We start from the raw sequence: 26,539 nt of genomic DNA on the forward strand, positions 1-26,539 counted from the left end.
GGTTTCAGGCTCTTTCTTACAGCAGCTGGGACGAGAAGAGCTGCTGCTGGTCTGGAGGGCTGTACCTCCACCCTGCACCCAGCACTCAGAAGCTTTCATCCACAGAGGACAGCACTTTGCACACCCAGTTCTCAGAAACTGACTTAGCCACACACTGCACCCACTGATACATTATGCACTTGCTTCTCCAGGGCAGCTTGGGCATAAGTGGGCTCTAAATGTCAGTTCATCACCATCTTCCAGGCACCTCTTTGCCCTCCCCTCACCTGCAAGGTGTCTCTCAGTCCCCACTGAGAGAGCTGCTCCCCGCCTTCTGACCTGAGCCCTTGAAGCTCAAGTGGCTCCCCCAGTGTTTACCCTCTGCACAGCTGGCTGTAAATATAGCGGATGCAGCCCAAGGCTTCTCAAGCTGAGAAAGCCCTGCCTTGCGGAGTAAAGAAGATAAGGACGATGTCTACAAGTGCCGTCTTTAACAAAAGCCAAGCTGCCTTGTGAAGGCAAATCATCTCAATTGAGACCTTACCTGGTTCTTTGGCATGTTCTTTGGTCTTGGATTCCTGAAATCCAGATAATAAAGTAGCATTAATAAATTACTAATAATTTCTTTACATTGAGAAAATGTGACCCTGGCGAGCAGTTAGAGCATCGGCCTGTGGACCAGAGTCCCGGGTTCAGTTCCCGCTAAGGGCATGTACCTCGGTTGAGGTTTGTCCCCAGCCCCGGTTGGGGTCATGCCAGTGGCAACCAGTCGATGTGTCTCTCTCACATCGATGTTTCTCTCTCTCTCTTCCTCCCTCTCTCCCTCCAGCTCTATCTGAAGATGAATGCAAAAATGTCCTCGGGTGAGAATTAAAAAAAACAAGAAAATGTGCCTGGGACCAGCCTAGAAATGTAGAATCAACAGAAATGATCATAAAAAGCTCTGGCAATGACACTTTTGAATGCCCCCCCAACCCCACCATGTGTAGTGGCACATCCACTTACTCAGCACAAAAATCACTGCTACCGATGAGTCACAAATAACAGAAACCCCAGTGAACACCAAGTGTCCGGGGCATGGGGCGAGACCTACAGCTTTCCCCATTAACACTTATTGAGTGTTTCCTATGAACAAACACTATACCATTTGCTTTATACAGGTTGTCTCATCTAATCTTTTTTTTTTTTTTTTTTATCCTCACCCGAGGACATTTTTCCATTTTTTGTTCAGGTAGAGTAGGAGGGGGAGAGAGGAACAGAGAGAGAGAGAAACATCGACGTGAAGGGACACATCGAGTGGCTGCCACCCGCACGACTGACCAGAGCCGGGGACAAACTGCAACCGAGGTACATGCCCTTAGCGGGAACCAACCCGGGTCTCTCAGTACCGCGGGCCGACGCTCTAACTGCTGAGCCAAACCGGCCAGGGCTCTAATCTTTACATCAATCCAACAAACCAACAAGGCAGATAATATTACTATACCATTTTAGGAAATAGTCATGCAGTATGGATCGCTATCCCCTCAAAACAACATATAAGTAAAACCAATACAGCAAGTTCCAGGTTCAGAGCACCCAGGAGAAACCCAAAATTTTCATCTTAAACCACCCTTATTATAACCCTCAAATCTTGCTTTTTAAAAAGTGTCTAAAATCAAACAGAAAGTGCCCCTTTCTTCATTATTCCATACCTATCCCACCACATCCGTAAGTTGCATTTCTGACTTTTGTTTGATTTATATTTTTTATTCCATTAGTTTTTTCTCATTGTGCTTTCCATCCCACACACCTTGGGAGAACACCATACTTCCCCTTTGTTCACTCCTTTACTTACCTTTGTTGGAATTTTCCCTTTGGAGACATCATGGACTTCATCTCGGGGTGTGGGCGACTGGACAGTTAACTTAAATGTTCCTTTTCCTGGCCATACTAACTCATGGTTCTCTCTCTCCAGAACATTCTGCCGAACTGAAATATCAAAAAAGAAGGAGAGGAGAAGAGGAAGAGGAAGAGGAAGAGGAAGAGGAAGAGGAAGAGGAAGAGGAAGAGGAAGAAGAAGAAGAAGAAGAAGAAGAAGAAGAAGAAGAAGAAGAAGAAGAAGAATTGTCAAGCAATCTTTATTTACAGAATTATTCCATGATCTCCATAGGCTTTATTACCATCAATCAATTGTTCGGTCATTTCCCCAAGAGAGACTTTATGTAGTTAAAACAAAGAAAGAAAAGAAATGTTTAGCAAGCAGACATAGATTTGAATTCTATTGCCAGACTTATTTTTTTAACTTTAAGCATGTTTAAAAGCCTCTGTCTTCTTGTATATTAATAAGTAATTAATAAGAATTGTCTTATATGGATATTACATAGATTAAATTGAAGAAACACGATAAAGAATTTAGTGTAACACCTGATGCTCAGTAGGCTCTCAGAAAGGGAGAAATCTTTATTGTACAGTAAAGGAAGTAATTTAAGCATCCATCACGGTGAGCAAGTGAAGATTGGGTGCTGGGGCATGCATGGTAAAAGCCATGTTTTAGGAAGGTGACTCAGGTAACCAGGAGCAGAATGGCTAGTTAAAAACTATTCCAATCAATTCTTTAACTTGGAAAGATAAGAGCCTCATGTGTGATATTGAAAGGAGAAGAAAAAAAGGAATAGAGAGATTTTTTTTTTAAATAGCGCATTGTAATAACTCCATTCTGACGCTTAGTTACTGCACGTACATACGCTGGGAGACTCTTTCTTTTAAACATAAGGGCCTTGAGAAACCTAAAGAAAACTATAAAGATAAGGGGTTAATAATGGCCTTGGGAAACTCAGAGGAACCATGAGAAAAAAGAGATTAATGGTTGCCCTGACCTCTAACAAGCTCCTTTCTCCCCCTTCTCTATATCAGCCCCAACCAAAAGCGGCGCCAAAAGAATGTAGTTTTTTTCTGTAGGTTGTGCCTTTAAAAGCGGGCAACAAAGAAGGCTCGGGGCTGAGGATTTGGGGAGAGCCCCCCCCAGCCTGCCGGTGTAATGAAGTACTCCTTTACAATTCGGCTGTGCATCTCTGGTTATCTCGCTGACACCTTACAACAACATCAGGCAGCAGGGCAGTAGTGAAAAAACTGAACAATGGACATAAGATTTTAAAAAATCTCAACTGAAATTTCAACTCTGCCACAAACAAGATGAATGACATTGAGAAAATATCTTAACTTCTCTTAAATTTACTTCTTCACTCAAACCAGTGGTCTGTGAATAAATTTTGTAACACCTACAAGAGGTATGCACGTGTAAGATAATTAATAAGAAGGAGCAGCCAGAGAGATAAAGGGAAAGTCAGTGTATCTCCAACTGTGAAGAACAAGGAATGAGTTTAGATGTGGAGGTGTGGCTGACACAGTCAAATGGTACAAAAATGTCAAGGTGAAGAGGACCCTTTAAGAGTGCCCTACTGGCCCAGCTGGTGTGGCTCAGTGGTTGAGCATTGACTCATGCACCAAGAGGTCACTGGTTCGATTCCCATTCGGGCACATGCCCAGGTTGTGGGCCAAATCCCCAGTGGGGGCGTGCAGGAGGTGACCAATTGATGTTCTCTCATCAATGTTTCTCTCTCTCTCTCCCTCTCCCTTCCTCTCTTTCTAAATTCAATAAAAGGGGGAGAAGGAAAAAAAAAAAAAGTGCTCTACTGTTCACAAGTGTAGCTCTGCCATGAGTTGGGTTACATGTTGTATTCCAGAGTCGTGTTGTGGTTCTGATATGGTTGGCCTGATGAGGCCAAGGATATACATAGGAATCTTTCAAAGAGAGGGGATTGAATAACTTTTCCACCTCAACCATCCATGAAGGGGTAGGAGAAGTGAGGTCTTACTGGATGCCAACTGAATGAAGCAGACCTCCCAGAAACAATAGGAGAAGAAATGCTGAACACTAATTTCACTCTTTATGGGAGGGCAGAGGTCTTTACATGGACTCCTAAGGGGCTGCCCTGAGCTTGAGTGAGGACTGGATAAGAACCTGAGGCCAGAGAGGAAGCTACGTTTTGTAAGCCAGGTTTTCCAGAGTCACGCACTGTGATGTATTCCTTTTATTATTCCCTAGACTTCGGTAGAGTCCTAGATAGTCATTTAAATGTGCCAGCCTGATCTGTGTGCAATACCTATGACCACCACTACTTCAAGAGTGCAGATGGCAGCAAGATCAGTAAGTGCTCTCCAACTAGGAGAAAGTGAATCTGGGAGGAAAAAGAGCTGCAACTCTGATGTCCAGCCATCCGTACCCTTGTGAACCATGTCCTTGTTGCACTAATAACAAACCATCTACATTTACTTTTATTTAAAGAGAAGATGGGTTTCCTTACCCCAAACAAACAGACAATAATCAGGAGCCAAATTATGACCAGAGAGGATGATAAATGTACACATCTGAAACGGGGTTTAAAATCTCCTAAGTCAATTTACACTCAACTTTTCAGAAATTCCGTGAACTATATAAAAGAAAGACAGAGCTTCTAAATAAGTCCTGTGTGCTCTACAGTAATTTCTACAGAGAAATGCTGGAGGGCTCATTCTTATTATGTGAATTACATGACTGAAGTACTGTTACACAGTGAGCCTGCACCTAATGAGGCCACTTCCTGGTGTGAGGGTGGGGAGGATCTCCCTGTAAGAGAGGACCCTTTCCAGTCCTAGGACTGCTAAGGCAGGTCATTCATTGTTAGCCAGTTCCTGGCAACTTGCTGTCCAGAAAGCTGTTCTTCTGATAGGAAACAGAAACTGAATGGGACTTTCCACTAGCCAAGAACTTTGACCATAAAAGGTCTTGTGTTACACCAAGTCTTGAGATGTCTTTGCTGCGGGGAACACAAAGGGGCCACTGGAGCAGCTTTGGGATGGAGGAAGGGGGTCGTGGTCTAGAACATGTGAAGGAAGACGCCTGACAGGAGACTGAAACTAGTTCTGTTTTGAAGGCTAGAACAGAATGATGTTATCATCACAAAACTATATTTTGCGCCGGTTTTTATGCTGTTTGTAGTTTCCATAATCGGATCCCCCTTTGTTCATTCGAGGTCATCAACAAACAATAGGCATTCTCCCTTTAGTGCATCAGAGTCACCTGGGATGCTGGTTCAAAGTACTGATGACCTCTCACCCACCCTCACTGGGGTTCCTGAGTCTCTAGGACAGAGCTGAGCTGTGTCTGTTTAACCTGCTGAGAGTCCGATGCAGGGGTCTGTGGCCCCAATTTGAGAACTATTCCTGAGGGTAATGGGATGCTAAAGAAGGAAGAAGCATTCCTAAGGGCCAGGCCCATGGTGATGCTAACAGTTGGAATCAAAGCAGTAACGCCCTGAGGAAATTACTTATATCAGACGGCTGCCCTTCTGAGCATTCCTAGGTGAAATTAATCCTTGGAAAACTATGTACTTTGTTTCTCTGTGGTTGTTGTTTTTTCCTGCCTATACAGTTTTCTCTTTTGAAATACCCTAAAGATGTACTTTTTCACAAAGCTCTGAGCCAAGCAGGTCTCCTGTCTCCTGTCCCGCGCCCACCTCACTTCCTTTACATTATCTGGGCACAACTTTCCCCTCCGGGTTTTGTCTTTCCTTTCTGGATCTTTGCCTAAAGCTCTCCAGTTGCTCTCGTGGCCCTGTAAGTCTCCTTGCTTCTCCTCTGGCCCAAGTGCTTCACAAATCCAGTGACAAGAAAGCAGAATTTCCCTGGCCGGTTTGGCTCAGCGGTTAGAGCGTTGGCCTGCGGTCCTGAGAGACCCGGGTTCGGTTCCCGCTAAGGGCGCGTACCTCGGTTGCAGTTTGTCCCCGGCCCTGGTCGGTTGTGCGGGTGGCAGCCTCTCGATGTGTTCCTTTCACGTCGATGTTTCTCTCTCTCTCTCTCTCCCTCCCACTCTACCTGAACAAAAAATGGAAAAATGTCCTCGGGTGAGGATAAAAAAAAAAAAAAGAAAATTTTAGCCCTGGCCAGTTTGGCTCAGCGGTTAGAGCGTCGCCCTGCAGTCCGGAGAGACCCGGGTTCGGTTCCCGCTAGGGGCGCGTACTTCGGTTGCAGTTTGTCCCCGGCCCTGGATGGTCGTGCGGATGGCAGCCACTCAATGTGTCCCTTCATGTCGATGTTTCTCTCTCTCTCTCCCTCCCACTCTATCTGTACAAAAAATGGAAAAATGTCCTCGGGTGAGGATAAAAAAAAAAAAAAGAAAGAAAGCAGAATTTCTTTCCTAGGAGATGCCGATGGAAACAGTGCTCTGGGAGCAGGTGGCCACATCTCTCCCGGTGCGAGACCTGGTGTGTGTCGTAAGACTTGGTGTGTGTCGCAAGCAAGCAGGTATTTGGTGGGTATCTGTCCTCCCCCTTCCTTAAACAGCAAAAGCAATCCATTGAGAGGAGCGGAGAACTCAGCTGCTCAACTGCCTGTAAGAAGGGAACCTCCCCCTCAAAACTCAAAACTCAAAACTCAAAACTCCCAACCTATTCAACCCAGTGCGAGGACCAAGGTGAAACTGAGGGGAGGGCACCACCAACAAAGATACTGCCTAGATCAAGCGCTAGCTGTCGTCCCCTCCAATAACTCTATTCCACCCAGACAGCGTGATTTGAAGCAGCGCCTCTGCCCCTCTCCCAGGTTATCCCAGAACCCCTGGGAATCTCCATGACCCATGGGGAAATCGTCAGGACTCCTCACACTGCTTAGCCCCTTTCCTTCCCCACCTAAAAACTGACAGAAAGAAAAGGGACTCTGACTCTCCCTCTCCCTCCCTCCACATGGAACATTGACCATTCCCAGAGAACCGGTTACCAAATCCAGAGCATCACACAAATGTCTCCTCCATCCCCACACCGACTTCCCTTGTTCCCCGGGCGGGCGGAGCCTGGCGGCCCGAGCCTGGCGGTCGGAGCCTGGCGGCCCCCTCTCGCCCCCGCCCCCGCCCCAGGCGACCCTCACCGTCCTGCGGGTGGAAGAGCACCAGGAAGCGGGCGGGGCTGCCCGGCACCGGGCGGACCTCACACTCCCCGCCTCCCGATCTCTTCTGGCTTTGGAAGTACATCTGCAACTTGGTGTTCAAGTTCTTCGGGGGGTCGGGGCCCCAGGACCCCTCGACCAGCAGCGGGAAGTAGCCGGGCTCAGCCATCCTCACCTCCACTGGTATGGCCAAGACTGCCAGTCTCGCTGCAACTTAGGGCGGTTAACTTTGCCTCTTTCGCTTTCGTTTCCAGGGAAAACTCCTCCCTGTCCGTGGCTGTAAACAGCAACCTCAGACTGGATTAGTCACCCAGCAAATCTTCACCTCCCTCTGGAGCCCAGCCAAAGGCCACTCCAGGCATCTGGGTGTACAGGGGTCCCTAAAATCAGGGCTTATTGACACTCACACAAGTCGCAGGTGAAATCAGCAGCTTTGGGTCACAAGACTTCCTGCAAACAAAGTTTCGTGTTTGCCTCAAGCCGACATTTTACAAGGAAATAAAATGGCTCATCAAACTGTGACTTTACAATGTTTGGGGCCCATCTAGGGTCTTCTTTCAACAAGCAATTAATTGTCAGAATTGTACCTTGCTTTCCTTCATTTGAAGTTTGTTCCCTGATCTGTTATTATATGTCTAGAAATGGGGGAGAAGAACCGTACATTTACCAGTTTTTTAGGAAATATTCACAAGGCGTGGATTCAACACCGACGCAGTTCCTGCCCTCTCTGAGCTTGGAAGCTGTGGGACACTGCAGTGTTATGACACAGTTTGGAGTAAGTGCTCTTAGAAGGAACAAATTAGGACGAGCTCAGGGAGGGTTTACGAGGAGGTAACATATAACCTGAGGCCTAAGGATGGTGGGGGATAGCCTTGGAGGGTGGAGAAGAGGGACATGCCATAATCTGATGTACGTGTACAGAATCCATCTGGCTGCTGTGTGGTAGCTGGAGCAGAGGCAGGGAGGCCACCAAGTGGCTGGCTGCTGTATTGTCCAGGTGAGAAATGGGAGTGGCTGAGACCAGGGTGCTGGCAGAGGACCTTCTGAGAAAAGCTGGATTCAGTATTGAAGGCACAGCTGCAGGACTGACTGAAGGATGTGGATGGTGAGAGAAGATGCTCACAGGTGACTCCATGGTCATCCACAGATAGCGTGAGCAACTGGCTAGATCGGTGATTTTTAACCAGTATGCCACAAGAATTTTTAAAGCATTCAATACCTGCCCTGGCTGGTTTGGCTCAGAGGTTACAACGTCGGCCCACAGACCAGTGAGTCGCGGGTTCAATTCTGGTCAAGGGCACGAACCTTGGTTGCAGTTGCCCTCCAGCCCTGGTCGGGGTCGCATGGGAAGCAACCAGTTTATGTGTCTCTCTGATACCGGTGTTTCTCTCTCTTTTCCTCTTTCCCTTCCTCCCACTCTATCTAAAGATAGTCTGGGATATTTACCTCTTTTCCCTTAGGTTGTCAAATAAAAAAATGACAATAACAACAACAAAAAATGACAGCCAATGCAACAATGGCCGTTCAGTGTGAATGAATCAAAATTATACCTATTTTTGTCAGATCGGCAAAAATATATATTTTTTTGGTGTGCCACAAGATTTTCGTAATTAGTTTATATGTGCCATGAGATGAAAAAAGTTGAAAATCACTGGGCTAGATAATAATGACATCTACCAGATAGGAACACCAAGAGGAGGCCAGAAAGGTGGGAGAGAGCCTAGGAATGTGTGCATCCTAGACCCATAATAAAAGAGTGTTTCCAGCCCTGGCTGGTGTTGCTCAGTGTTGGTCAGCTGGAGAAAGGGTCTCAGGTTTGATTCTCCATCAAGGGCATGGACCTGGGTTATAGGTTAGATCCCCAACCCTGGTCAGGGCGTGTGCAGGAGGCAACCAACCGATCGATGTGTCGCTCTCAATTGATGTTTCTCTCCCTCTCTCCCTCCCTCCCTCCCTTCTACCCTCTCTAAAAATCAGTGGAAAAATATATCTTCGGGCGAGAGTTAACAAAAGCAAAAAAAGGAGTGTTTCCAGTGAGAAGGAGGGATTATCATTCAAGCACTGCCAATATGAGAGAAGTCCCTTGGACTGCTGGGGACCTTGCAAACACTGTATCCTAGTGAGGGGGCAGGAGGCAGAGATGGCACTGGGGGGAGGACAGAAAGGAAGTGGAGGCAACAAGCGGAGTCAGTTCCTCCAGAAGTGTGACTGTAGGGGAAAACAGAATTAGGCAGCAGTTTATGGGGTTATAAGATCAGGCAGTTGTTGTTATGTTTGTTTCCTGACTTCTAAAATAATTTTAAGATGGAAGAGTCTTAGGCCTATTTAAATATTGGTAGAAAGAACTGAAGGGAAGGTTGAAGATACAGGCTATGGGAGAAAGTGGAATGGAATCCTGGAGGTAGTAACCTCAGGAAGGGGACACTTTCCCCTCTGCCTCAGGAAAAGGCGGAGATGGCCTGCAGAAGTGGGTAATTCTGAATGACCGTTGATAGAAGGTATGGAAGTCCTTTCCTGATGGGTTCTGTTTCCTCTGTGAAGGAGGTGATGAGATCTCTACGACTCTGCCAAAATTTGAGCTGCTTTCCCCTGCAGGACTGGATCTGACCTATTGTCTCTTAATTACAAATAAACTTAGCAATGAAGAGAACCAGAGATGGGCCAAAGAGAGTTTACTGGGCTTTTGATCCTGATCTATAATGATGCTAAACTGTATTAAGATATTTTCTCCAGTTTTCTACCTGCAGGTATCGCTCATTATCCAGTTCAAACCACCCTGATCCACAGCAAAGGAAGTGGGGAGGACACAGAAGGGCAAGTCTCCGCCACCCAGTGGTGACGGTTTCCCCACAAGGCATCCCACTCCAAACCACAATGAAAATCAGTATCCTCTTCTCCCCAGAGCTTGGAGGTCCAGAACTGGGCAAACAGTTTCTCTTTCCTCTCACATCATCATTTTTCAAGAAATAAAACTAGAGTGAAACTAGTTTACAGGGTGGGGCAAAAGACATGACCATTAGCACACTTAACATAATATTTCTACCTTATAGATACGATAGACATCAATAACTCAAGAGTACAGATAATAGTAAAATGTAGTAAGTAATTAGGAAGTGATGAATTTTCAATATTATTTTTTGAGAGAATCTATTTTATTGTAAGTTTATACAATATAATTCTAAATAATGGTAGTTATAACTGGTTCACAAAATTTTTGAAAATTTAACGATCAGCTTTGGTGAGCCAATGTGAGCCAGCTTCAGCACAAAACTCTACCATTCTCCCAAAAGAGGTTGTGTTATCACACAGAGAAGTCCGTACACTTCCCCACCACCCTCACACCCATCTTAGTGCAATTGTTGTACTAATATTCTTCTAATCAGTTAGGTTTTAAAACAGATTGCTTTCCTTCATTTCTACAGCCAATTAATCACCAAGACAAACATTCATTAATCTATTCGTGACTTTTTTTTTTAATCCTCACCCAAGGATATTTTTTCATTTATCTCAGATGGAATAGAGGGAGAGAGAGAGAGAGAGAAAAAAAAACATCGATGTGAGAGGGACGCATCGACTAGTTGCCTCCCACATGACCCCGACCAGGGCAGGGGACAAACCGCAACCAAGGTACGTGCCTTTGATCAAACCCACGACTCATTGAACCACAGGCCAATGCTCTACTGCTGAGCAAAACTGGCCAAGGCTATTCGTGACTTTTGAGAAATCTATCCTGGAAGAAATAAATGTCCTCAGAAATCATAAAACAAGGACAAATATAGTAAAAAATAATTAAATTGTAATAATCAATACAACAAACTTATAAGGAAATTAATATTAACTCCATTTTACTATGAAGAAATTGAGGTTAAACATTTTGCCCTGACCGGTTTGGCTCAGTGGTTAGAGCGTCGGCCTGCGGTCCAGAGAGACCTGGGTTCGGTTCCCACTAAGGGCACGTACCTCGGTTGCAGTTTGTTCCCCGCCCTGGTTGGTCATGCGGGTGGCAGCCACTCGATGTGTCCCTTTCATGTCAATGTTTCTCTCTCTCTCTCTCTCTCTCTCTCTCTTCCTCTCTCTCCCTCCCACTCTATCTGAACAAAAAATGGAAAAATGTACTCGGGTGAGGATAAAAAAAAAAAAAAAGGTTAAACATTTTACCCAAGGTTACACAGCTAATGAATGATCAGGCTGAGATACAAACACAGGCAATCTTGCTCAACGGTATACACTTTTTTATTTATTTATTTATTTTCATCCTCACCCGAGGACATTTTTTCCATTTTTTTGTTCAGGTAGAGTGGGAGGGAGAGGGAGAAAGAGAGGGAGAGAGAGAGAGAGAAACATCGACGTGAAAGGGACACATCGAGTGGCTGCCACCCACACAACCAACCAGGGCCGGGGACAAACTGCAACCAAGGTACGTGCCCTTAGCGGGAACCGAACCCGGGTCTCTCGGGACCGCAGGCCGATGCTCTAACCGCTGAGCCAAACCGACCAGGGCAACACACTTTTTGTTTAGATAGAATGGGAGGGAGAGAGAGAGAGAGAAACATCAATGTGAAAGAGACACATCGAGTGGCTGCCACCCTCACGACCCAACCAGGGCCGGGGACAAACTGCAACCGAGGTACGTGCCCTTAGCGGGAACCGAACCCAGGTCTCTCTGGACCGCAGGCCGACGCTCTAACCGCTGAGCCAAACCGACCAGGGCTGGTTGGGTTATTTTCAATCCAATTTCTTTTCATTAGTAAATGTAAAGTTAGAGATATTAGAAATGACTGATATATTCACTTATTTCCACTAAATTTTGCAAGGTTTTAAATTAACTATGTTTTTACTTGTTTATTTTTCTTCCTTTCTTGTGTTATATGAGATTGACTTTTTTTTTTTTGCTTTATTCCCTCTTTCACAGTCTATGGGATTTGAATTTACAAATTCTGTATCTATTCTTTTGCAGACCTTAGACTTAGCAAAGCCTCTTGGGGAAGGCAATTCTCTATTAGATTAACTGCCCTTTTTCTGCAGAAGCACATTCCTGCCGGCCCTGTAGGAACAACGGAAAAGCTCACCAAAGGAACAACTCAGTTCTTCCCCATATGTCTCTGAAGCACAGAGGAAGTGAGTCCCTGCACAGGCCCTTTCAGAGGAGCTGCCAGGGGCTCCAGCCACCTCAGCCTCCCTGAACCTCCGTTCCTGCTGGTTTTTCCAGCCAGAAGTTATGGGGATTCTCTTCCTGGCACTGGAACCCTGAGCTGGGCGCCTGGTGTGGGGCAGGGACCCCTCAGTCCTCAGGAAGGACCTTCCCAGCCGAGGTGCCCTCCTGATTTTTATCCGCCACACGTGGGTGTGGGACCAGCCCGTCTGCCTCAGCCCCTCCTCCCAGTATAGATGTGGCTCGTTAATTTCGTAGTTGTAGGAATTTCATTCAGCCCGATTTTAGACGGTTCAGAATGATGGTTATCTGTAGTTAGCTGTAATTTTGTTGTGCTTGTAGGAGGAGGCGATACCGCATTTACCTACGCCACCATCTTAACTGGAAGTCTGGCTGAAAAGTGGCTTTTAACAATGCGACATCCACAATTTTTTAAAAAACCACGTGTCCTTACTAATTTTACTTTAAAATTCTTTTCAAGTCTAGTGAGCATGAAAGGTGTGGTCAAATCCAAACACCAGAAGCTAAAACATGGTCATGGATTTGAGTTGACAAAATCTTTGCCCAGAATTTGGCTACATAGCCAGAAATTTCAGAACTCAGGGGTTTATAAAATTATCCCTAAAACTCTAGAGAAGCCATATCATGTCCTTGAATCTCCTTTTCTCGTGGTTCATTCAGTTTCACTTGAAATTCATCGCCCTGCCCTGGCCAGTTTGGCTCAGCGGTTAGAGCGTCGGCCTGCGGTCCTGAGAGACCCGGGTTCGGTTCCCGCTAAGGGCATGTACCTCCGTTGCAGTTGTCCCCGGCCCTGGTTGGTCGTGCGGGTGGCAACCATTCGATGTGTCCCTTTCACGTCGACGTTTCTCTCTCTCTCTTCCTCTCTCTCCCTCCCACTCTATCTGAACAACAACAAAAAAGTCCTCGGGTGAGGATAAAAATAAAAAAAAAAAGAGAGAGAAATTCATCGCCCTGGATGCAATCCTGAGGTTTGTTCTCCAAAGTCATGCTTTGAAATAAAATGGATGATCCATACTCAACCAGTTTTAATCTCTTTTGAAGTATCTAGAAACTTCTGTTGGTCACAGCCATGCATCACACAGAGTCCCCTTCAAGGAAGGTCCTGTTGACTCAGCTGCTCAAGGGCACTCCAAAATAAACATTTGCCCGTTATATTTCCAGTCAATGGCTGGTCCCTGGAGAAGCCAGGCCCAAACATAACTGGGTATGACATTTTATTTATTTTTTTAAACCTCACCTGAGCACATTTTTGCATTTACCTTCAGATAGAACAGGAGGGAGAGAGGGAGGAAGAGAGAGAGAGAAACATTGATTTGAGAGAGACACATCAACTGGTTGCCACCCACACGACCCCAACCGGGGCCGGGGCCAAACTGCAACTGAGGTATGTGCCTTTAGTGGAAACCGAACCCGGGACTCTCTGGTCTGTGGGCAGATGCTCTAACCGCTGAGCCAAACCAGCCAGGACTGGATATAACATTTTAAAGGATCAGGGATTGAGAGCCAGAGCCACCTGCTCAATCCATGTGTCATTCACAGCCCAGCCAGAGCACCTTCTGAAGAAATGAGCAGTGTCCTTCCTCCTTGCAGTCTCAAATTCAGGGTATTTGGATGCTATATCTATCACCAGTCAGAAAGCACAATCTTGTGAGTTATTCCACATACAATAAGGTAGATATCTCAAAGCCCTTACATTCTGGAAGTCTTTGATCTGTGGAAGAGGTTTGGTAAATATTTTCTGTTTCCATACATCAGTCATATACCCAAATTAAGATAAATAAAATCTCCATCCTACATAAATCTGTCAGTGAAATAAAGGTACAGACATAAAGAAATTTCGGTGTAAATTACTGTTTTATAATAGGCAATGTACCTTTAAAAAGTTCTTGACACAGTGGGAGGTGAGTACATAATTCTAGCTATCTTTTACTTCTTCACAACTCTCCCCCCAAATTTAGTGCCATAAGACAACAACAGCCACTCACCACTATATTATTGGGGGGGGGGTGTCAACTGGGCTCATCTAGGTAATCTCCGTCAAGGTCTCTCATGACTGGCTGAGAGGAGTCATCTCGAGGGCTGTTTTACTCCCATGTGTCTGGTCCCTAGACTGAACATCTCAAGCAGTCAGAAGGATGGGGGCTGGAACAATCAGGGTTCCTCTGGCATCTCTATAGGTGTGTGGGTTCACTGCACGGTCTTTCAGCATGGCAGCTTCAGGATAGCTGGACTTCTAACATGGCAGCTCAGTTCCTAAGGTATGGAGAGAGCGAGATAAAGAGAGAGAGAGAGGGAGCTCGAAAAGCTGGATCATTTTTTGTGACTTAGACCTCAGAAGTTATCAGTGTCTCTTCTCTGGTATTTTATTCATTAGGGGTGAGTCATTAAGGCCAACTCACATTCAAGGAGAGGAGACTTGGACTCCACTTCTTCATGGGAGGAGTGTTTGAGGATTTGCAGACATGTTTTAAAACCATCAGACGCACCAAACCTTTTCCTTTTAAGCTGAAAAGTTGTTGAGCTCTGTTTGTTTCTTTCTTGGTAGTTGTTGCATCCTGGACAAGTGATCTGTGTTTCTGCATGTATTCTAGAAAACAATAGTTGGATTACAAAAGCGAACATTTATTGAGGGCTTATTATATGCTAGTCATTACTCTAAGTCCCCAAGTTCGCTATCCTGTGTGAATTATTCTCTACTAAATCCATATAAAATATTCCATGTTTCCAACCAGTGTATGGCAGGAAGGTTCAGAGCCCTCTCCAATACATCTCTTTTCAGGGGATTACATTTTTTTAATTAATTTATTTTTGTTACAGATTTTTCTCCTTTTTGCCCAATGACACCCTTCTCCACATCCCCCTTACCCCATCCCGTCCCCAGCTTTGTTGTCCGTGTCCATTGGTTATATGTACATGCATATAAATTCTGTGGTTTATCTCTTCCTTCCCCCCACCCCCTCTTCTGAGGGTTGTCAGTCTGTACCCTACTTCCACATCTCTGGGTCTACCCTGTTCCTCAGACTGTTATGTGCATTATATTCCACAAATAAGTGAGATCATGTGATATTTGTCTTTCTCTGCTTGGCTTGTTTCGCTTAGGATAATACTCTCCAGGTCCCTCCATGTCATCTCAAAGGATAAGAGCTCTTTCTTTATTACAGTTGCATAGTATTCCATTGTATATATGTACTACAGCTTTTTTATCCACTCATCTATTGATGGGCACTTGGGCTGTTTCCAGATCTTAGCTATTGTAAATAGTGCTGCTATGAACACGGGGGTACATATATTCTTTCTGATTGGAGTTTCAGGCTTCTTAGGGTATATTCCTAGAAATGGGATCACTGGGTCAAATGACAATTCAATTTTTAAGTTTTTTGAGGTAACACCATAGTGTTTTCCATAGTGGCTGCACCAGTTTGCATTCACACCAGCAGTGTACTAGAGACCCCAGGGGACTACCTTTTTCCAGAGAAAGTCTACATTGAAATTGGCTTTTGGGCTCTTGTTTCCACCCTGCTTTTCTGCTAGAGACACCTCCCCCTTTCTTTCCTTCAAATCATCACCAACACATTCACTGAGGTTTTACTAATTATATCTCAGTGTAGGAATCAACTCCCAGGTCAATATTACACATAAGTATTCCTAGGAATTTATCAACCATTTCCTACCTGAACCATTTCCTCCTTCATTGTTAGCATGGAGAGGTCCTCCCAATTCTCTAGATCAGAAGTTGGACTTGGTGATCACCAAACTGAAGTCTGCCCTGAGACCTGCTTTTCAAATTTGAATTAGATGCTCACATTTGAACAGTGTGAGTTTTATATTAAAACTCAGATTTCCAGCTTCTCTTGGAAAAAATATCAGATAGTCTGCCAATACTCGGTTGGTTTACTTTCTCACATGTCAGTGATCAAGTGAAGCCAGGACCAGCTGACCCCTGGCTTCTATTCACTCAATTTTCCATTTGGCCCACTTCACTCATTTACTTTTTTTTTTTAATTTAATTTTTTGCCTTTATTGATTTTTAGAGAGAGAGGAAGGGAGAGGGAGAGAGAGATAGAAACATCGATGAGAGAGAACATCAATTGGCCACCTCCTGGGGATCAGGCCCACAACCTGGACATGTGCCCTGATGCGGAAATGAACCGGTGACCTCTTGGTGCATGGGTCGACACTCAACCACTGAGCAGCACTGGCCGGGCTCACCCATTTACTTTAACTTTCAGCCCCTCTAGGCATTTGGGTTTGCATCCCCTTGCCCTAGGATCCACCTCCTCTACATCTTCCCCATGTTCCCAGGCCCCTACCACACAAACCCCAAAATTCCTCTCACTTCATTATACTGAATAACTTAGCTTTTCCAGGTAACTTGTGCACATACCTAGACCAGGATTCAGCAGCAACCTTCTTCTATTAGGAACCAGATAATAAATATTTTAGACCATTTATACGGTCTCCGTTGCAACTACTCAGTTCTGCCTTCATAGACCAGAAACAATTGTTGGGGAAATATAATTAAAAGACAGATCTTCTGCCAAGACAGAAAACCTCTCCATAGAGTAGAAGAGAAAGAAAATAGTTTTATTGATTAAGCATTAAGCCCGAGTGTGATTCTCATCACAGGCAATCCCCTAAGGGATTGCAAGGATGAAAAAGAAATCTCACCTTGTTATATAGCCAGGCAGATACAATCCATTACACACATGTTCTCAAGACAAATGATAACTAGTCCTCAAGTAAGAGGACTAACAACACCATTTGTCACACATTGTTCATCTTAAATTCACCTGGCAATTGGGGTATCCCACTGTGTTAGCTAATTGCTTTACACAAAAGAAGTTTCTCTTGTCTCTATGACAGGTGCCTCCATCCAAGTGGAGCTGGATGCCGGCAGAAGTTAGGCTCCTGCCTCCCAGGGAAGTGGGGTACCATCTTCCTTGATGATGACAATTCAATGAGGTGGTTCCCTGACCCTTGAGATAACATTCCTGGGTTGTAAAATGGCAAGGGGATTTTTTTTTTAGCTTTCAAAAACATTGACAAACACTTCAAAGACGCAGAGAAAGAATAAACAATTCATTGCAAGTTTTCTAAAGTGAAAGTGAAGAGCAGATGGAAGATTTCTTCCCTTCTTAACACCTGAGCAAATTAATTTTTAAATTTTTTATTTATATTTATATGCAGCCATAGAAGATATGTAAACAAATGAGAGTGTACTGTGTTTCAATAAACTTCTATTAAGAACAAAGAAAATTGAATTTTGCTTAATTTTCATGTCACAAAGTGTTGTTCTTTATTATTTTTATTATTATTATTTCTTCCCCCAACCATTTAAAAATGTGAAAACCATTTGTAGTGTGCAGGCAGTAGGCTGGATTTGGTCTGTAGGCCAGAGTTATATACCAACCCCTGACCTAACTGTGGTGGGGGTGGGGACTCTATATAATGTAAGTGCTTCCCTAAAAACAATGAATCATGGATTTTGCCACTTTAGAAGCCAGTAGTCAGCTGTAGTAAGTTTTTTGTTTGAATTAGTATTTCTACCAGGTTAGTCACATTTAGTCCCTGTATTAATTACCTAGGGCTGCTGTAACAAAGTACCACAGTCCAGGTAGTTTAAAACAACAGAAATTCATTCTCTCAGTTCTTGAAGCCAGAAGTCTGAAATCAAGGCGTCAGCAGGGTTGGTTCCCACTGGGGGCTCTGAGGGAGAAACCTTTCCCTGCCTCTCTCCTGGCTCACTGTTTTGCTCCCAATCCTTGTCATCCTTGGCTTATAGCTGCATCCCTCCAGTCTCCGCCTCCACTGGCACATAATATTTTCCCTGTGTTCAAATTTTCATCTTCTTATAAGGACACCAGTCATCAGATTAGGGTTTACCCTAGTACAGTATGAGTTCATTTTAGCTTAATTCCATCTGCAAAGACCTGTTTCCAAAAGGTATATTCACAGAGGGTTAGGACTTCAACATATCTTTCTCAGGGACACAATTCTACCCACTGTAGTCCCACTTCTCAGATTACTTTCTGACAGGTGGCTCTGACCTAATCTCTCCTTTCCGCACATGAGGGAACATTCTTTTTTGCTAACATTCTCATTTGGAACTAAAGGGTAGTCGACTATGCCACCCCAAAATATGACTGTAGGAGTTAAAGACATGGCACCCCCAAAATATACTGTTTTGGTATATTGATTATTTTGAGCTGTAGGAACTTACGAAACAGCAAACACAGGAAGAGGCATTCTCTGAATTCCCCTTATCTATCTAAAGACAGAACCTCCAAAAGGAACTCAGTTGTCATAAACCCTGGGTCACCAGGAGTTTCATAAACCAGAGAAGATGGGCTCTTCACAGGAGAAGAGACTAGAATTCAACACAACCCAGAAAAAGATAGTATGTCTCATCTTATTCTTCTGAGGCCCATTCACCTTTCCCAAAAATATTTTTGTTGTTGTTGTTGTTAATTCTCACCTGAGAATATTTTTTTTATTGATTTTTTTTTTTTTTAAACAGAGAATGGGAGGAAAGGGGGGAGGGGGGACATCAATGTGAGAGACACATATCTATTGGTGGCCTCCCGAACACTCCTAACTGGGGCCAGAGATCGAACCTGCAACCCAGGTACATGCCCTTGACCAGAATCGAACCCTCAACCCTTCAATCCTCAGGCCAATGCTCTAATCACTGAGCCAAACCAGCCAGGGCTCCCCAAAATAATTTACTGTCCCCTAAGAGACCTGCATTCCCCCATACCTTCAGCTATTAAGAGTATTTAAGTCTGAATTCTAAGCCACCTCCAGGATCTCTCCTAGGTGTACATGAGGCATACATGCTAATAAACTTCTGTTTGTTTTTCTTTTGTTAATCTGTCTTTTATTATAGGGGTCTCAGCCAAGAACTCAGAGGGGTAGAGGAAAAATAATTTTTCCTCCCCTATAGAGCATTACCCTGGAGTGGGTTGACTCACTCTGACCATCATTTACCTCTGACCTTTTCTCTCTTTATGAAAATACAGATTCAATAAGGTTCACATAACTAAATGAAAATACCATTATCTTTTCATCTGTCCAGTTAAGAAGGCAGCAAATCTCTGTATTTCTATAAGCCAGTCCTATGCCTTACAAAGAAAAGACTGCTCTCATTATACCAATATCAAATTCTTTAAAAACCTAATTTTGTCTATTTTACAGAATAACTCACCACAAGTCTTATTGCTCTTAACCCAACTGGAAACATTCCCTATATCTGAGCTCTTGCCTCCTGTGCCAATATGTATTCATGGCCCTTTTATAGTTATTATAGGTATGTACACACAATTTGATATTCTTCCTTTTGAGTAATGTGATTTAACCAACGATTTTCTGCTTCCTATATCATATTTACATTTATTATTTTTAGTGTACCATTAGAGTATATCATTTTGGTATACCACAGCTAGCTTCTATATTTCTGTCATGTTGGGGTTTTAGCTTTCTTCCAGTATTTTACTATCATAAATAAATATTGTGTAGGTATATTTTTGGTTTTTATTAAACATTATTTCCTCAAGATAAATTTTATTACTTGGTCAGGGGTTAGGCATACGTATGATTTTTTCAATAAAGTGCCGTTTTGCCCTTCAGAAAGACTAGGTCCCTTTACATCGCTATCAGCAATGCATGAGCACGCGTGCTCTCCTGAAGCGGTGCGGGCTTAGGGTTTCATCACTTTTTAAAACTTTTTCTAGTTCTTTAAGTACAAAATGAAACTTCCCAGTAGGTTTAATTTGCAGTTATTTCACCAACTAGGTTGACCAAATGTTTTAAAAGTCATGATTTAAAATGATGTTTCTTCTTGTATGAACTCTTTTAATCATTTATACTTTTTAGTTATTGAACTTTGGTGTTTATGTGCAAACATTTTCTCCATTCTTCTGAATTTTTAAATCTCAGCTTTATTGGTATTCATTCCACCAAAGGTAAAACTATCTAAGTAATAAATCTGTGCATCTTTATTTTTAATTTCTATTCCATCAAGAGTCAAAAAGTGCTGTCTCCTTGTGCAAGTCTATTTACACATGTGGGAGTATATTTCTTTTGATTTTATGTGTTTAACTTTAAATCCACCTGGAATCTTTTGGCAAATATAATAGAAAGTGTAGGTCCTTGTAGGTCCTGCCCTGGCTGGTTTGGCTCAGCGGTTAGAACATTGGCCTGCCGACCAATGAGTTGCGGGTTCAATTCCGGTCAAGGGCACGTACCTTGGTTGCAGTTCAACCCTGCCACAGGGCCATGCTGGAGGCAACCAGTCTATGTGTCTCTCTCACATCGATGTTTCTCTCCCTCTCTCTCCCTCTCTCTCCCTCTCTCTCTCTCTCTCTCTCTTTCCCTCCCTTCTTCCCACTCTATCTGAAGATAAATGGGGAAAAAAAGCAAGTGTAGGTCTTTTTAATATTCTCATAATTGATATTCTTGTATATATCAAATATATCAATCAAGGGTCTCAAATTGGTTACCAGTATATCTTAACGTCTGCTAGGACAAAATCTTCTCATGACGCTTTTTGAATCAGGAATACTGTTTGATGTTCTCGTCATTTATGTTCCCATATAAAATAAAAATTACATTGATTTTAATTTTAAATTACATGACATTTTAATTTTATAAAGCATCTTATTTCTATTTGAGGCTGGTCACCTGAATCCAATAATGTACGTTGCTGAGTTGGGCTGAATTACAACCCTAGTAAGGCTAAGTCTACCTTCATTTTACTTCTGCCTCTTCAGGATTTTCAGCAGAAATCCCACTGGTAAATTCAGTAATTCTTTTTTTTTTTATGAATTTTTATTTATTTTTTTGTTACAGATATTTTACCTTTTTACCCCATTGGCACCCCCCCACCCCACCCCCCCTCCACCCTGTCCCCGGCTTAGTTGTCCATGTCCATTGGTCATGCAACATGCATATAAGTTCTGTGGTTTATCTCTTCCCACCCCCCCACCCCCCATCCCCTTTTCTGAGGGATGTCAGTCTGTGCCCTACTTCCATGTGTCTGGGTCTACTGTATTCTTCAGACTGTTATGTTCATTATATTCCGTATATAAGTGAGATCATGTGGTATTTGTCTTTTTCTGCTTGGCTTCTTTCACTTAGGATAATACTTTCCAGGTCCCTCCATGTCGTCTCAAAGGATAAGAGATCTTTCTTTCTTACCGCTGTATAGTACTCCATTGTGTATATGTACCACTGCTTTTTTATCCATTCGTCTACTGATGGACACGTGGGCTGTTTCCAGATCTTAGCTATTGTAAATAGTGCTGCTATGAACATGGGGGTACATATATTGTTCCTGATTGGTGTTTCAGGCTTCTTAGGGTATATTCCCAGCAGTGGGATCACTGGGTCAAATGGAAGTTCAATTTTTAATTTTTTGAGGTAGCACCATATTGTTTTCCATAGCATTCCAGTCTGCATTCCCACCAGCAGTGTATTAGAGTCCCCTTTTCTCCACACCCTCGCCAACACTTGTTGTTTGATGATTTGTTGATGGCGGCCATTCTGACTGGTGTGAGGTGATACCTCATTGTTGTTTTAATTTGCATCTCTCTGATGATTAGTGATGTTGAGGATTTCTTCATATGTCTCTTGGCCATTTGTATGTCCTGTTTGGAGAGGTGTCTATTCATCTCCTCTGCCCATTTTTTAATTGGGTTCTTTGTCTTCCTTTTGTGGAGTTGTATGAGCACTCTATATATATTGGAAATTAACCCCTTATCTGATACATCATTGGCAATGATGTTCTCCCATACAGTGGGTTGCCTTTCCATTTTGATGATTGTTTCTTTTGCTGTGCAGAAGCTTTTTAGTTTGATGTAGTCCCATGTGTTCATTTTCTCCTTTATTTCTGTTGCCTTAGGTGATGTATCAGTGAAAATTCTGCTCCGTATGATGTCCGAAATTTTGTTGCCTACATTTTCTTCTAGAATTTTTATGGATTCACGGGTCACATTTAAGTCTTTTATCCATTTCGAGTTTATTTTTGTGTATGGTGTAAGTTGATGGTCTAGTTTCATTTTTTGGCATGTAGCTGTCCAATTTTCCCAACACCATTTATTAAAGAGGCTGTCTTTACTCCACTGTATGCTCTTGCCACCTTTGTCAAATATTAATTGAGCGTATTGCCTTGGGTCCATTTCTGGGTTTTCAGTTCTGTTCCACTGGTCTATATGCCTGTTCTTGTGCCAGTACCAGGCTGTTTTGGTTACAGTCGCTTTGTAGTATAACCTGAAATCTGGTAATGTGATCCCTCCAGCTTTGTCCTTCTTTTTCAAGATTGCTGTGGCTATTCGGGGTCTTTTTTGGTTCCATATGAACTTTTGAAGTATTTGTTCTAGTTCTATGAAATATGTCGTTGGTATTTTGATGGGGATTGCATTGAATCTATAGATTGCTTTGGATAGTATGGACATTTTAATTATGTTAATTCTTCCAATCCATGAACAGGGTATGTGCTTCCACTTTTTTATATCTTCCTCTATTTCTTTTTTCAATGACCTGTAGTTTTCTGCAAATAGGTCCTTTACTTCTTTGGTTAAGTTTATTCCTAGGTATCATAATTTTTTTGACGCGATGCTAAATGGGATTGTTTTTTCAGTTTCTCTTTCTGTGAGTTCATCATTGATGTACAAGAATGCCGTCGATTTCTTGACGTTAATTTTGTATCCTGCTACTTTGCCAAATTCATTTATTAAGTTTAATAGATTTTTGATGGAGTCTTTAGGGTTTTCTATGTACAATATCATGTCATCTGCAAATAATGACAGTTTCACTTCCTCCTTTCCAATTTGGATCCCTTTTATTTTTTCTTCATGTCTATTGCTGTGGCTAAGACTTCCAGTACTATGTGAAATAAGAGTGGCAAAAGTGGACATCCCTGTCTTGTTCCTGTTCTTAATGGAAATGTTTTTAGTTTCTGTCCATTGAGTATGATGTTGGCTGTAGGTCTTTCATATATGGCCTTTATTATGTCGAGATATGATCCCTCTATTCCTACATTGCTGAGCGTTTTTATCAGAAATGGATGCTGGATTTTGTCGAATGCTTTTTCAGCATCTATTGATATGATCATGTGGTTTTTATTCTTCATTTTGTTTATGTGGTGTATCACATTTATTGATTTGCGAATATTGTACCAGCCTTGCATCCCTGGAATGAATTCCACTTGGTCATGGTGAATAATTTTTTTTTTTTTTTTTTTTTTTTAATCCTCATCCGAGGACATTTTTCCATTTTTTGTACAGACAGTGTGGGAGGGAGAGAGAGGAAGAGAGAGAGAGGGAAACATCGATGTGAAAGGGACACATCGAGTGGCTGCCACCCGCACGACCAACCAGGGCCGGGGACAAACTGCAACCAAGGTACATGCCCTTAGCGGGAACCGAACCTGGGTCTCTCCGGACCGCAGGCGGACGCTCTAACCGCTGAGCCAAACCGGCCAGGGCTGAATAATTTTTTTGATGTATTTCTGGATCCGATTTGCTAATATTTTGTTCAGGATTTTGGCGTCTATGTTCATCAGGGATATTGGCTTGTAGTTTTCTTTCTTCGTAGTGTCCTTTTCTGGTTTTGGAATTAGAATTATGCTGGCCTCATAGAACGTGTTTGGAAGTCTTCCTTCTTCTTGAATTTTTTGAAATAGTTTGAGAATGGGTGTTAGTTCTTTTTTGAATGTTCGGTAAAACTCCCCCGTGAAACCATCTGGGCCTGGGCTTTTGTTTGCTGGGAGAGTCTTGATTACCTCTTCAATTTCCTTAGTTGTTATTGGTCTGTTCAAGTTTTCTATCTCTTCCGGGAATAGTTTTGGGAGACTGTGTGTTTCTAGAAATTTGTCCATTTCACTTAGATTGTCGAATTTGTTGCCATATAGTTGTTCATAGTAGTTGTTAACGATCTTTTGTATTTCCGTGGTGTTGGTTGTTACTTCTCCTCTTTCATTTCTGATTTTGTGTATTTGGGTTCTCTCTCTTTGTTTCTTGGTGAGTCTACCTAAGGGTCCATCTATCTTTATCTTTTCGAAAAACCAGCTCTTTGTTTCATTGATCCTTTGAATTGTTTTTTTGGTCTCTATGTCATTTATTTTTGCTCTGATCTTTACTATTTCCTTCCTTCTACTTGCTCTGGGGTTTTCTTTTTGTTTGCTTTCTAATTCTTTAAGTTGTGAGGTTAGACAGTCAATTAGAAATTTTTCTTGTTTTTTTTTTTTATCATCCTCACCCGAGGAGGTTTTTCCATTTTTTTGTTCAGGTAGAGTGGGAGGAAGAGAGAGGAACAGAGAGAGAGAGAAACATCAATGTGAAAGGGACACATTGAGTGGTTGCCACCCGCACAACCAACCAGGGCCGGGGACAAACTGCAACCGAGGCACGTACCTTTAGCGGGAACTGAACCCGGGTCTCTCGGGACCGCAGGCCAACGCTCCAACCGCTGAGCCAAACCGGCCAGGGCATCTTGTTTTTTGAGGTAGGCCTATAGTGCTATGAACTTCCCTCTCAGAACTGCTTTGGCTGCATCCCATAGATTTTGTGTTGTTGTGTGTTCATTTTCATTGGTTTCCAGGAAGTTTTTAATTTCTTCCTTGATCTCCTCGGTGACCCATTCATTGTTTAATAACATGCTATTTAGCCTCCATGTGTTGAAATGTCTTTGCATGTTCTTGTTGCAATTGATTTCTAGTTTCATGCCATTGTGATCTGAGAAGATGCTTGATATGATTTCAATCTTCTTGAACTTGTAGAGATTTAGTTTGTGTCCTATCATGTGGCCTATCTTTGAGAATGTCCCATGTGCACTTGAGAAGAATGTGTATTCTGTAGTTTTGGGGTGTAATTCTCTGTAGATATCTATTAAATCCATTTGGTCTACTGCTTCATTTAGAGTCTCTGTTTCCTTGCTAATTTTTTGCCTACAGGATCTATCCAGTGCTGTCAACGGGGTGTTGAAGTCCCCTGCTATGATTGTATTGTTGTCGATTTCTCCTTGGAAGTCCTCCAGAAGATTTTTAATATATTTTGGTGCTCCTATATTGTGTGCATATATGTTTTATCAAGGTTATATCTTCTTGTTGGATAGATCCTTTCAATATTATGTAGTGGCCGTCTTTGTCTCGTTATGGTCTTCATTTTGAAATCTATTTTATCAGATATGAGAATTGCTACCCCAGCTTTTTTTTGCTTTCCATTTGCTTGGAAAATTTTTTTCCATCCCTTCACTTTCAATCGATGTGAGTCTTTTGTTGAGAGGTGGGTCTCTTGTAAACAACATATAGATGAGTCATGCTTTCTTATCCAATCAGCTACTCTGTGTCTCTTTATGGGAGCATTCAATCCATTTACGTTTAAGGTGATTATTATTATTATTTTTTTTATCCTCACCCAAGGACATTTTTCCATTTTTTGTTCAGATAGAGTGGGAGGGAGAGAGAGAGAGAAACATCGATGTGGAAGGAACACATTGAGTGGCTGCCACCCGCACGACCGACCAGGGCCGGGGACAAACTGCAACTGAGGTACGCGCCCTTAGCGGGAACCGAACCCGGGTCTCTCAGGACCGCAGGCCGACGCTCTAACCGCTGAGCCAAACTGGCCAGGGCTAAGGTGATTATTGATATGTACTTATTTATTGCCATTTTTGTTTAGTTTGGTTCTATTTTTCTTCCCATTTTTTCTGCTAATTACAGCAGTCCTTTTAACATTTCTCGAAGTGCTGGTTTGGTGCTAATGTATTCCCTTAGCCTTTTTTTGTCTGGGAAGCTCTTTATTTGATCTTCTATTTTGAATGATAGCCTTGCTGGGTAGAGTAGTCTTGGATTCAGATTCTTGTTTTTCATGACTTTGATTACTTCATGCCATTCTCTTCTGGCCTGTAGTGTTTCTTATGAGAAGTCAGCTGAGAGCCTTATGGGGTTCCCTTTGTAGGTGACCTATTGCTTATCTCTTGCTGCTTTTAAGATTCTCTCTTTGTCTTTAATTTGTGGCATTTTAATTACTATGTGTCTTGGTGTGGGCCTGTTTGGGTTCTTCTTACTTGGGACTCTCTGTGCTTCTTGAACTTGAATGCCTTCTTCCTTCACCAAATTAGGGAAGTTTTCTGTCACTATTTTTTTGAATATATTCTCTATCCCTTGCTCATTTTCTTCTTCTTTGGGGACTCCTATGATGCGAATATTATTACGTTTCCAGTTGTCCCATAGTTCTCTTCAGCTGTCTTCCTGTTTTTTAATCGTTTTTTCCTTTTGTTTTTCTGATTCGTTGATTTTTTTCTACCCTATCTTCTAATTCACTGATCCGGTCCTCAGCTTCCCCTACTCTGCTTTTTAAACCTTCCAATGTGTTTTTCATTTCTGATATGTCATTTTTTATCTCTTCTTGTTGGTTTTTAATTTCCAATTGG

General features: G+C 42.8%; 1 protein-coding gene across 1 annotated transcript in view; it reads right to left on the reverse strand.

The window, feature by feature from the left end:
- The window catches only part of PARP14 (poly(ADP-ribose) polymerase family member 14), a 46,911-nt gene extending 39,599 nt beyond the window's left edge, over positions 1–7,312 (reverse strand). Inside the window, exons 1-3 of the mRNA XM_036242588.1 lie at positions 6,919–7,312; positions 1,814–1,947; positions 524–557 (exon numbers count right to left, since the gene is read on the reverse strand). Coding sequence (XP_036098481.1) covers positions 524–557; positions 1,814–1,947; positions 6,919–7,105 — 355 coding nt within the window. The 5' untranslated portion in view covers positions 7,106–7,312. The remainder of the gene's footprint in view (positions 1–523; positions 558–1,813; positions 1,948–6,918) is intronic.
- Between the last annotated feature and the right edge of the window lie 19,227 nt (positions 7,313–26,539).

Source organism: Molossus molossus, unplaced genomic scaffold (assembly GCF_014108415.1).
Source record: "Molossus molossus isolate mMolMol1 unplaced genomic scaffold, mMolMol1.p scaffold_m16_p_5, whole genome shotgun sequence".
Taxonomy (NCBI): domain Eukaryota; kingdom Metazoa; phylum Chordata; class Mammalia; order Chiroptera; family Molossidae; genus Molossus; species Molossus molossus.